Source organism: Felis catus, chromosome B1 (genome assembly GCF_018350175.1).
Source record: "Felis catus isolate Fca126 chromosome B1, F.catus_Fca126_mat1.0, whole genome shotgun sequence".
In the NCBI taxonomy this organism is placed as follows: domain Eukaryota; kingdom Metazoa; phylum Chordata; class Mammalia; order Carnivora; family Felidae; genus Felis; species Felis catus.
Window position 1 is genome coordinate 50281629 of NC_058371.1, and position 13364 is coordinate 50294992.

Here is a 13364-nt window from a genome sequence, read left to right on the forward strand (position 1 = left end):
AAGCTTGACTACAATGGTCTAAAAACTTAACTATTAACTCTTACATTGGCATATTGTTGTAATGCAACTATGTTTTCAAAATAAACAGAAAACCTATTTAGCAATGAATAGGATTTGTAATTAAATCCCACCATAAATGCACATTCACGTTTCATCATTAAATGTATACATGTTTATGCACTGTTACCAGCATTTAATTTACAAACTGCCACTTGTTGTATAGTTAGGATACTTTGTCCTATTCTCTGCTTCTTTGAACTTCTACTTTGGTTCTCTAATCATCTAGGGGGTCTCACTGAACTTTCTGGCTCTCTGTGGTCCTCTGCCATTGTGTTCTCACCCACACTGGCACTCCTTTGTACCCACTTCTAATTTTTCTCAAGTTTGCACATAGTAACCTTAGATCAGAGGGAGAAGTTTATTGCATGACTATTCTCAACCTTTTAATCATCATAACAGTGCTGTGTGTGAGGTGGAGCAGAAAAATTGAGATTCACAAAATTTAAATAACTAGCCCAAGAAAACCTAAATATTAAGTGGCAGAGCCTGAATTCTGACCCACGTCTTTATTACCATGTCTCTGGTATCTGTTGTCTCTGTAAATAAATTTTTCACATCTGCAGATTTCAGTAAGATTTTAAGAACAGTGGTAGATACAACACAAGACAAAGTTGTGAATGCCTTAATGGGCTGTTCCTCCCTCCCTCACCCCCCACGTGCATTTGCCACTTCAGATCATTTACTAACCAGATGAATTTTTATTTGGTAGAGTGTTAGAGAAATTTTTGAGCGGTGGATCTTTCAGTATCCTGTGCCTACATAGGGCTATCCTGCCCTTACTAATCACTCAACACTATGGTGACATTATAGTGAATTAGATTTGGTGGGCTGTAAGTAGGGAGAATGAATACCTGAATGCCTTCCTGTCTCCTTTTCTAGATACATGTAATTCACATCTTGCATGCTCACATTTCCCTGCGTCTACAGCACTCAACCATAAGATAAATATTTTTCAAATTACATAAGCCGTTGAGTTCAGACTTAATACCTAATAATTTCAGGGCACACAAGGAAATTTTTTATAGAAATTAGGTTATAATTGTATATTTGATCAACTTGTTAGGAAAGAATCAGAAAGAAAGTAACTTTTCTCATTTTTAATCGATCATGGTGAAACAAGAAAGAAACTAGAATGTGAGCTCTCAACACATTATTGAATATATAACATTTTAGGAAGAACTTTAAAACCAAGAGCTAGAATGAACACCCATTTCACATATTAATATTTTTAAATGCATCTATTAACACACATATTTATATACTGTTGTATATATACATCCGTTTATATTACAGTGTACATCTATTAAAGTGCCTGCTCTTTCACGTATGTATTATAAAATAACAAGTAAAATGAGGCTTATGAAGAAGTCATAAACAATGCCATATATTATAGGTGTTATGCTTAACTACCCATGTACTTAAATGTTAGTATTTTATACAAACTGTGTTAGTATTTTATACAAGATCTAAGACTTTATTCTGAGTGGTTGTCTATATGCCTAACAATAGGTGATTTAGGATATTTATTTTCTAAATTCAGTTATCATGTTGTTTATACATATAGAGTAGCTTTTCTTTTAAAATTATCTTTAAAATTTTTAAATTATGCTTTATCTCCATGAGTAGAAATTAAAGGAGCAGGTTTTTATTTAAAAGCTAAAGAATTTATATGTAATTATATTTTCTCACCTGTGAAATTGTCTTTGTAGGGACTGGTCCATCTCTGGAAGTCTTTGAGATAGATGGCTACCTTTAAGGGGTCCTAAAGAATGTGTAGTGTATATCAACTGAGAAAATACAGAAGATCTTAAAGCATACAACTTTTAAACACGTAGTCTTTAATAGCCTTCATTCTGGAAATGGAAGGATTGCCATTTTGAACTAGCATAAATAACTCTTTTTCCATTCTGATTTAGAAAGCTTAAACATATCTGAGATTAAGAATTTAGAGCTGTTTTATAAATTATCTAGATCAGGTTTGCCATACTACAACCTTTTATCTTCAACTACAAATTTGTTCATTCACTGAACAAATTAAGCTCTATTATATGCAAACCCTATGATGAATAAGACGCAATCTTTGTGCCAAAAGACTTCACAGGCTAGTAGGAGCGATAAGACCAGGTCTGGGGAACTGCTATAATACAGAATACCATGTAATAGGTTAGCATGTGAGTAGTATAATTGAAATGATAAAGTTAGTTGTTGTAAGAAAAGATCTTTCTTAGCTGTATCAGGGAGAACGTCTCTGAATAGATGACTGTTAAATTGTGTCTTAAAGAAAGGGTGATTCTACAAAGAGGCATTCCTGATTAATTCATTTGGATGTTAAGAAAGGTCTGTGGGTAACAATGGAAAGTTTAGCAAGTTATAAAAATAATGACAATGGAGGGTGGAAAGGAAGAATTTTATCCTCATGTGGAAATCACCCAGATAGATGAATTCAGCATGGCTGTGATTTGGAAAAGGTAGTAGGAGGAGAGGACATCGATTTTAAGTGGTTCAATGCAAATAGAGTGGTAGATTATCTTGAAAGTAAGCCATGGAATCAAAGAAGATCAACTTGTGTTTCACTATAAGACTTGAGGAGTACAAATCATGAGGAATGTGAGATTTTATAAGAGAAGTGAATCACGATAAGCACTTGGTGATTAAAATAAAAACTTGAAAAAATTGGTTTTCCTAAAAAAAAAAAAAGAAGTGAAGAAAAAGGGATCCATTCTTTTTAAAGAGGATGAAAAATTTCAAATGAAGACAGAAAGTAAGCAGTAGGAGAATATAAGGAAATTAGATTTGGAGTAAACAAAAGAGTTTTCACATCAGGAAACTGGTGATTTCAGAGTTTTGATGTGGACAGTAGGAGAGCCTTGTTGTTAAAGAAGCCTGAATGAGGGGGAATATGTGAAAGTTTAAAGAACATAGTTAACCCTGTAGAATGGAGGTCTTTGAAATACACAAGAGAACTGGACACAGTGAAAGTTGAATGCTATTACTATTTTGAAAATACAGGTCTCCCCTCTCCCCCCGCCCACCATCTGAAAGCTTGAGTTATACCACTTCACTTTTAGGAAAGACCTACATTCGTACCTGTTTTCACTAACCAAAATCCGAAGGAGATTTTGGCTTTTACCAAAAAATGCTATTACCATACTAATGTAGCTCTTTTATAAAAGCAGAGTGGCATACTGCGAACCTTCAGAAAGCAGGGGATACCTATACCTGATGAAACCAACTAAACACATCACTACTTGTGTCTAAATCTTTCCCTGGTGCCTTAAAGCACCTGATACAGATGTTTACTTCAGATATAGGTAATTATAGCAGATCCTTTGTTTCTTCTTCTGGGATTCTTTCTGGAGTTTTATAAAATAATAGTCATTGTTTAATGGTTTTACAGTTTCAAAAAATTTTTCATTGAAGAATTTTTTATTTTTTATATTACGCACATATACACACATATACATACATTTAACACTAAATTTTATTTAAATTTAATTTCTATGCTTGGAGAAAAAATTTAAAAGTCTTGTGATGGTGGTATTAATGTTCTCATTTTACCAGATGATGAAACCAGGGTCCAGCTTTATTAAATGACTTGCCCAAGCATATCCTTATCTTTTAAGTCTTAAGTTTTTCTTCAGTTTGAAAAAACTCTCTGGTAAAGCAGTTGACTAAAGAGGTTTTGTTACTATTATTTTTTTAACTTATTTTAACTTGGTACTTAGGAACTTGCCAAGTATCTAAAAATATAGTCTATGGGAGGGTAAATGAATTGCTGCTGTTTTGCAGACTTTTTGAAGTTCTTTTTGTCTTTCTGCAGCCCTTGATAATGTCATACTGCAAGGCTGTGAATAATTCACAAATTGGATATTTCCTATTGGAATAATTGAATGTTATCTCCTCTTTATGATTTAGTGTCTACTCTAGGTGAATTTGATTTAAAATAAATTGATTTAAATTCCAATTTAAATCCGTAGTCAAGAAAATACCATTTAATCATTTTTCCCAGAAAGCACGTTTTTTATTTAACCTTAATAAATATTCTGTTAAACTCACTTTTCATTTTCCTAGAAGGATAGTCTATACATTGCAATGCAGTGCTTTATTTAAAATTTTTCAGATTAATTTTGAAGCTGTATCAGACCAAATGATTTGGTTGTTTTATTTACGTAAGGCAAATTCATACTGCTGAAATTATCCCTTGCGCAGGTATTTATTGGTGGATTTTGAGAGCCATTTGGTCTATACTACCTGTATTATACAAAGCAGTTTATTTTATTTGACTTTAAAATGTATTTAAATGTATTGTGCCTTTTTATTTCAGATACACAGTTTTAAATCAAATGAGAGTGCATGTTTTTCAAAGAAATAATTTCCAATATGAACAAGCATTTTGGAGGGAATCTAGCCAGTATCTAGATCGGAATCTAGAGGAGTATGAGAAATTTTAAGTATTGGATTAGGCAGCTGTTTTCTTTCTTTAGGAATCTTTTTGACTACCATTTCTAACCAGTAGGTCAGGAATATACAGTAGAGCTTCAGATTGAAAGCTTGTCACTACTATTACTTCTCTGCTCTTTTCCAGAATTCCTGAAAGGGAACATTGGTATCCATTTACACAATGTATAGCCCCTCCTCACGAAAGGGCTAACATACCTGCTCTAAGTTAAATCACAACTGATTATTTTTGGGTAGGATCTTTTCTTTTGTTACTCCAAATAATCTTTAGAAAGACTTGGGCTCCTATAAGTAGTTTGGAAGTTTGTGGTTCATTTACAAAATGATTTGTAAAGATTTCATGATCCTTTTTTCTCAGATCAGGGATCAGAAAGAGTAGATGGTAAACATCTTACACTTTGTGGCCAAGAGGCAAAATAGAGGATATAATACACATACTTAATACTTAACATCTAAGAGGAAAAAAAAAGGCACAGATTTTTATTGACAAAATACAATATTGAATATAGTTTTTAAAACATAGGCCTACCAATAGAAGGATGGAATTTTTGGTGAGGAGATAATACTTTGCTTAATTCATGTTCAGGGTTAGTGTTTTCTGTCATCACATAAAGACTGCAAGTGTGAAAAACATTCTTACTTAGCTCTTACAGGTTGTATAAAAACAGTTGGGAGGCCAGATTTAGCCATAGTTTGCTGACCCTGTATGAGATTATAAATTACCACTATTCTGTGGTTTTTTTGAGCTTGATCAAAAATCAATACTTTATTTATGTAATCCTTTTGAACATAAAGTATTCAAAGAGAAATTGGTTGGTTTTAAGGGTATAAGTTTTACTTAAAGTGTATTTGTTGTGGTGGAGAAATAGAAGTCTTGCCTTTCATTGTTGTTCTAGTAAATGTCTCGTCTTGTGAGAATGTGTTGTTGTCTTATGGAGGAAAAATTAGATCTATAATATGTATGTAATCTCAAGGACACAATATAGTTTTAAGTACTCTATATTACATATAATAGGAAATTAATGTTGCCTTTTTATATTAAAATTCTATATTCATTTCATCCCACTTAATTTTTTTTTTTTTGGTTTATACGGGAAAAAGAAGGCAAATTAAAATTTTCAAATGGCTAATGTTTTTAGCAATTGTAAGAATGATGATGATTTCTGTTCCTTTAACAAAGGTTTTGAAATGAACATTATTTATGCAGTTTCATAGTTAACATGCGAGCCCACAGTCTACTCACAACTGATTTTTGTTGTTGTTATTGCTTTTTATTTTTCTAGGATTTCTGTCTGTGTAAGGTATATTCATTCCTCAGTAATGAAACTTAGTATATACCATATGGCAGCCTTGTTCCTAATGTGAATTACACACAGCATGCGATTAACCATCGTCTGGTATGAGACTTATATCTACTGTGGCATTCACTAAAGCGTCTGTCTGATGGTGTGATGTTTTAGGACTTGAATATTTGGTGTTTCTTGGTTTGTTTTAATTTCATATTTTCACACAAGCTTGGTCTGTTTACCTTTATTTTTGTGTTCTTTCTTTCTATGTGCTCCCCACCTCTCTGCTTCACCTTTCTTAGCAAAGATGAGGATTTCTACCTTCAACATACATTGTTGGTCTTGTCTTCTGTTTTTGTTAGGAGGGACAGCAGTGTGATAAAAGAGGAAATCAAAGCCTTTCTTGCCAATCGGAGGATTTCCCAAGCAGTTGTTGCACAGGTAACAGGTAAGAGCTAAAGAGCCCTTTATTCTGGAATCATGTCTAGTCTCTGCCTTCTGGTGCAGATGTTGGAATATTGCTTGCATTTCTGCATTGCAGTACAGACCTGTCAACTTAGGCATAATAATGTATGCCTATGATTTAAAACCCATTGTCTCTGATATCATGAAACTTCTCCAGTGATTTTTTTTTTTAAACTGGTGCTAGTAAATTTTATAGCATTTGTGATAACCACAAAATTCCCCATTTTATGACTAAAAAAGGGTCTCTGGTTTTCTTGTAACTGACAGAGCTTATGACACATGCACATCCAACTGCTATCTACATTTCATGTTTTTAAAAGCTTGCAGTCCTCCTGATTCTAGATTTTACCAATTAAAAAATTATCCATGAGAGTAAAGGAAGTTTTTTTTTTTAAGCCCTTTTCGTATGTGAAGCTCTCTTCAAACCGTTACTGAGAAGATAAGAGTTATCATTGTCTTCTCTTTGTTCTTTATATACCATCCCATTACCCACCCCACCGCAGCCCCATCTCAAGTATGTGGTGTATATGTGTCATTCTCTATTCAGATTGCGTTTTTTATGGAGTTCTTAAATATGGGGGTAGCATGTCGTGTTTGTTGGTATGTATTCTTTCTTTCTTGGATATCAGTGATTTATTTATAGACCTAATATAAACTCAACTATACCTTAGTCGTTAGAAGAACTGGAAACTCTTTTAACTACATTTTGTATTTGGTACATTGTTGTATGTTGTACATTAATGGATTTAAAAATTAGTTTTTTCCTCCTCCCCTCCTTGTTTGACATGCCGTTAGCACCTACGTGACTTTGGGCTTTTTAGCCTCTGCATCTCAGATTCTTACCTATATGATGAAATAGTTGGATCTAATCACATAGTACCTTCCAATTTTAAGATATCATTTCTGTTCTCTAGACATCGGTATTTATTGAAGCTAATTTATGTAAAAAAGTTGTTATTGACCATCAGTATGGTAAAAAATGAAACTTGAGATTTCAGAAGTCTTAAATTTCATCCCAAGAGTCAACCAATTCTAATACATATGTGTATGTGATATATAACACTAGTAATATACTTTTACAAATGATGCCTATATTCATGGTAAAAGATTCTAATTAAAGGCATATCCTGTAGAAATCTTTCTTAATAGAAGGATGTGTACAAATTTAATTTTTATACCTTTCAATAGAATATTTAAAATACATTTTTACCTTTATCTTCAAGGATTAAGGAATATGCTAAGGGCATTGTAAGGGCAAGTTTTGGTAAAACTCACTGATGTGCACTGTGAAAAGACAGAGTATTGTCTTTTCAGGGCTTTTACTTTATCTCTAAGATTAGAAACAATAGTATCTTCTAGTTTCTCAGCTACAAAAAAGAATAAAACTGTAGTGTTATAGAACGGTATTATAGAGTTGATTATTTTTCCAGGTGGAAGTGTTTTTGAGGATCTTGAATCCCCTGAATCTTGAGTCATCTTAGACTTTTAAAATAGTAGCTTTTGGGGTGCCTGGGTGGCTCAGTCAGTAAACTGTCCAACTTTGGCTCAGGTCATGATTTCACAGTTTGTGAGTTCAATACCCACATCTGGCTCTATGCTGACAATGCAGAGCCTGCTTAGGATTCTCTCTCTCTGCCACTCCCCTACTTATGCTCTCTCTTTCTCAAAATAAAGAAATAAACTTAAAAAAAATGAAAGTAAATAAAATAGTAGCTTTTGAAACCCATCTGACATTGATTCACATTATAAGAAAATACCTTTAAAAGGAATTTCTTAGTAATATCTAAAGGGAATAGTTATAGCATAGTGGATTAAACACAGTAGTATTGCCTTTTTGGAAGGGGAAGCTGAAAGATGTTTTAGCGTCTTGCTACTCAAAGTGTAGTCCGTGGAACAGCATTATTTGGAGCTTGTTAGAAATGTAAAGATACAGAGTACCACCCTAAACCTGCTGAATCAGAATTTTCATTTTAACCAGATCCCCAGATAATTTGGGTTTGAGAAGTACAATTCTAGGAGATTGGTAAGCTTTTCTGACATTAAATTTCAGTGGACTGGCATATTTTTAACATTGTGCCACTCAGTAAGAGTCCTCATAATGCCATCTTGTGGTTCTGAAAATATTTTTACACATTTATTATTTGTTATATCACGTGACCTTTATTTTGCTTCTGTAATCATAGGATTTGGTACTGTTAAAAACTTCTTCCCCCATTTCAACCTCAATCCAACTTATTCTTCCTCCTCTTCATTCCTATTCCAAAAGCTTGGGCACATTTTCCCTTGATCACATATCTTTAATGGTTCTCCATTTGAAAAATGAAACTCCTTATAGTCTGACTCCAGCCTTCTTTTTATTGCCATCTTCTGTTCAGTATTCTCCCTAACTAAATTTAGGTACTCACCATTTTCAGAATTCTCACTTCGATGCTTACAAATCATTGTTTGTGCCTAGTATGCTTTTCCCCTTCACACTTCAGCCTTATAATGTTCTGTTTATCAAGATTACCTTGAGGTGCCTGGGTGGCTCAGTTGGTTAAGCATCTGGCTCTTGATTTCAGCTCAAGTCATGATCTCACAGTTGGTGAGTTCAAGCTCCACATCAGGTTCTGTGCTGATGGTGCAGAGCCTGCTTGGGATTCTCTCTTTCTCCCTCTCGCTCTGTCCACTCTCTCTCTCTATCTCTCTCTCTCTCTCTCAAAATAAATAAAATTAAAAAAAAATTTTTTTTACCTCAATTATTATCCTCATTCTGGCTTCTTTGATCACTTTAGCACACGTAGATCTCTCTTTTTTTTTTTTTTAAATGTTTACTTATTTTGAGGTGGGGGTGGGGCAAAGGAAAAGAATCCTAAGCAGGCTCCTCACTCTCAGCTCAGAGCCTTATGTGGGGCTCAATCCAATGAACTGAGATCATGACCTGAGTTGAAATCAAGAGTCAGATGCTCAACTGAGCCACCCAGGTTCTCCTAGAATTCTCTTTTTATGAAATCAGTTACACTAAGTTCACCACCCTTAGGTACTATGCCTCATTTCAGTTATGCATTTTAGAGTAAAGTTCTTTAAAAGCAGTGATCTTTCAGGGCACCTGGGTGGCTCAGTCAGTTGAACATCTGACTTCGGCTTAGGTCATGATCTCATGGTTCATGAGTTCAAGCTCTGCATGGGGCTTGCTGCTGTCAGTGCAGAGTCTGCTTCGGATCCTCTGTCTCCCTTTCTCTCTGCCCCTCTCCTGCTCATGCTTGCTCCCTCTTTGCCAAAAATGAATAAACATTTTTTTTAAAAAAGCAAAAAAAACGACAAAGCAGTGATCTTTCTTGCACATTCCTAGAGAGTCTAGCATTATACATACTTTCTGAAGATTTCATGTTTACCTAGCTGCCTTGTAGTGCTGTCTTGTAGGGTAAAAGGAGTTTTAGTGAAGCTGACACAAGCTGAACACATGAAAGCTTATCCAATATTAACTTTGTCCAGTGACGTTCCCTCTCCAAAAATAATTATTTGTTCACCAAATGCTGCGTGAATTTCTGCCCTTAAGGAATTTGCATCTTTCTTTTATCTGCTTTAATTCGGTTATTTACATAAGGCAGGGGAGTGAGGGTGATTTATAAAAAGATTGTTTCATTGTCCCATTGGTCAACTTAGTGAATTCATGTATTTCTCATTTATTACTGTGTTGCATTTTCACTTGGCCCATCAAACTAGCCTCAGGGGCAGGGCTTTTCATTCTAGAAAAGAGATCCAACTAGAAAATAGTGAGTTAGTGAGAATCCATAGAAAGCTTGTCCATCATATAAAGGACCTGAATGTGAGATAGGAAACCATCAAAACCTTAGAGGAGAAAGCAGGAAAAGACCTCTCTGACCTCAGCCGTAGCAATCTCTTACTTGACACATCCCCAAAGGCAAGGGAATTAAAAGCAGAAGTGAATTACTGGGACCTTATGAAGATAAAAAGCTTCTGCACAGCAAAGGAAACAACCAACAAAACTAAAAGGCAACCAACGGAATGGGAAAAGATATTTGCAAATGACATATCGGACAAAGGGCTAGGATCCAAAATCTATAAAGAGCTCACCAAACTCCACACCCGAAAAACAAATAACCCAGTGAAGAAATGGGCAGAAAACATGAATAGACACTTCTCTAAAGAAGACATCCAGATGGCCAACAGGCACATGAAAAGATGTTCAGCGTCGCTCCTTATCAGGGAAATACAAATCAGAACCACACTCAGATATCACCTCACGCCAGTCAGAGTGGCCAAAATGAACAAATCAGGAGACTATAGATGGCTGGAGAGGATGTGGAGAAACGGGAACCCTCTTGCACTGTTGGTGGGAATGCAAATTGGTGCAGCTGCTCTGGAAAGCAGTGTGGAGGTTCCTCAGAAAATTAAAAATAGACCTACCCTATGACCCAGCAATAGCACTGCTAGGAATTTATCCAAGGGATACAGGAGTACTGATGCATAGGGGCACTTGTACCCCAATGTTCATAGCAGCACTCTTAACAATAGCCAAATTATGGAAAGAGCCTAAATGTCCATCAACTGATGAATGGATAAAGAAATTGTGGTTTATATACACAATGGAATACTACGTGGCAATGAGAAAAAATGAAATATGGCCTTTTGTAGCAACGTGGATGGAACTGGAGAGTGTGATGCTAAGTGAAATAAGCCATACAGAGAAAGACAGATACCATATGGTTTCACTCTTATGTGGATCCTGAGAAACTTAACAGAAACCCATGGGGGAGGGGAAGGAAAAAAAAAAAAGTGGTTAGAGTGGGAGAGAGCCAAAGCATAAGAGACTGTTAAAAACTGAGAACAAACTGAGGGTTGATGGGGGGTGGGAGGGAGGGGAGGGTGGGTGATGGGTATTGAGGAGGGCACCTTTTGGGATGAGCACTGGGTGTTGTATGGAAACCAATTTGACAATAAATTTCATATATTAAAAAAATAAAATAAAAATAAAATTTCTTAGAAAAAAAAAAAAAAGCTTGTCCATCATAATTGGCATACCTGGCATAGAGAAGCCTACATAAGCTTCTAGACATCTAGGACTCACTCACTAGGGGTACCTGATCTCAGCATATAGCCACTTTTTGTCTTTAAACAAATTAGTGAAGTGTATCTTACAAGAATATCTCTACCTGATGAAATCTTCCCAAAATAAAGTTTAAGGTGTGGAGCCCCAGAATCTATGTCCTGTTTTGGAGACTTTAAAAAGTTCAACTCTAATATGTGAAATAATGAAATAAATCAACCTTGAGATAAAAATGAGTATGAGTAGGGCCTAACAAAAGAGATTCCTAAATAAAAAAAGTGTAGTGAGGTGCAAAATTATGACACATGTGCTTGTTCCAGAAACTAATACAGAGGCTTCTTTTTATAGATTTGGAGGATTTCTATAATAAGATAAACAAGAAGTTCATGGGTGGGGTCTGTATAAATAATATCCTACTGATAGGAAAAATGACAGTATAAACAGGATATAATAACAGTGCCTGCTGAATTTCCCAGCATGTTATTTGTAGCTTCTTTCACAGAGTCACAGCTGCTCCCACTAAGGGTGGATTTTTACCTCTGTAAGAGGTCGAGCAAGATTCTAAATTCTGACTATCAGTGGTGGGATCGGGAGCGTAGCCCTTGCTTGAATAATAACCCACACGTGGGTTTTATATTCACTTTCGTGGTGAAACATTGTCTTTGGCTTTTAGCATTCTTAAAACATGATTTTCTTTTTATATGACCTCTGGGAAAAATCAAGCAGGCAGAATAAATGAGTAAGTGGGCAGAGCTCGAGTGAGTGCTTATCAGCCAAAGAAATACACTAATTGGATTCTTATCCTCTTAAAGTGGAAGAAGAAAAAAAGTTACATCTGTGTCTTTTAAGAAATCATAATTTTGTTTTCTTTAATGGTAGTAGTATAATGAAAAGACAAACTTGAAACTTTAGAATACCAAAGTTCTAGTCCTTCTATCTTAAATAGTCCTGGGGAGAACCATATAGCTTCTCTAAGCCTCTGTTTTACTTATTTTAAGATGAGGGGCTTTGACCCAATATTTCCAAGTATGTTTTCTAGTTAGCTAATTCTAGGCTGTTTTTAAACTAAGTACATTTAACAAGTGTGGATCTTACTTATATATTAGTGACTCTGATTCCCAACATGTAAGAATTTGTGTAAAGAGTATCTCTGAACTGGTTTTAGAAATGTTGCAACTGCACTGAGATCATTTCTCTTTTTCAAATGTATCTTTAAAATGAAGTATGAGAACATTGCATATTCAATTTATATAATAGTTTCTTTACAAAGTGGGTATATATTGATCCTCTCCCTAATCAGAGAACTTCATACCAGCTACTAAAAACCAACTAAAGTGTACATACACCTTTTTAAAAAATAGACTTCATTTTTTAGAGCAGTTTTAGGTTCACTGCAAAAGTGAGTAGAAAGTAGAATTTCCTTTTGCTCCACGCCCCCTACACATGCACAGCCTCCGTACATCTGGCACCTCCTCAGCATCTGGCACTGAAGTGCTACATGTGTTATAACGTGTGAACCTACATCAACATCATCATTGTCAAAGTCCATACTTCACATTACATATAAATGGTTTTGTACATTCTGTGGGGTTTTGAAAAATGTGTCATGACAAGTATCCACGGTTGTTGTATCATAATATGATACTACGATTTCACTGCCTAAAAATCCTGTGTTCCGCCTATTCATCCCTTCTTTCTTCCTCACTGACCCTTGGGAACCACTGACTTCTCCATGGTTTTGCTTTTTCCAGAATGTTACCATATAGTTTGTAGCCTTTTCACATTGGCATCTTTCTCTTAGCAATATGCTTTTAAGATTACTTAAGGTCTTTTCATGGCTTACTAGCTCATTTCTTTCTGGTGCTAAATAATATCCCATTGTCTCAAAATAACAGTTTATTTTTCCATTCACCTACTGAAGGACATCTTGGTTGCCTCCCAAGTTCTGGCAGTTATGAGTAAAGTTACTATAAACAAGTAGAATTTATGTCTACATTAGAAAAGCAAGGTTGATAGGGCATTTATCACAGACTAAAGAATTGTCC

The 13364-nt window shown here is 35.1% G+C and overlaps 1 protein-coding gene across 9 annotated transcripts in view; it reads left to right on the forward strand.

Annotated features, from left to right (window-relative positions):
* Positions 1 to 13364, forward strand: part of HMBOX1 (homeobox containing 1) — a 196810-nt gene that overhangs the window by 92971 nt on the left and 90475 nt on the right. For all 9 annotated transcript variants that reach the window (XM_019828625.3, XM_019828626.3, XM_019828627.3 and 6 more), the window contains exon 4: positions 6167 to 6252. In XM_019828625.3, the coding sequence (XP_019684184.1) occupies positions 6167 to 6252 (86 nt within the window). The remainder of the gene's footprint in view (positions 1 to 6166; positions 6253 to 13364) is intronic.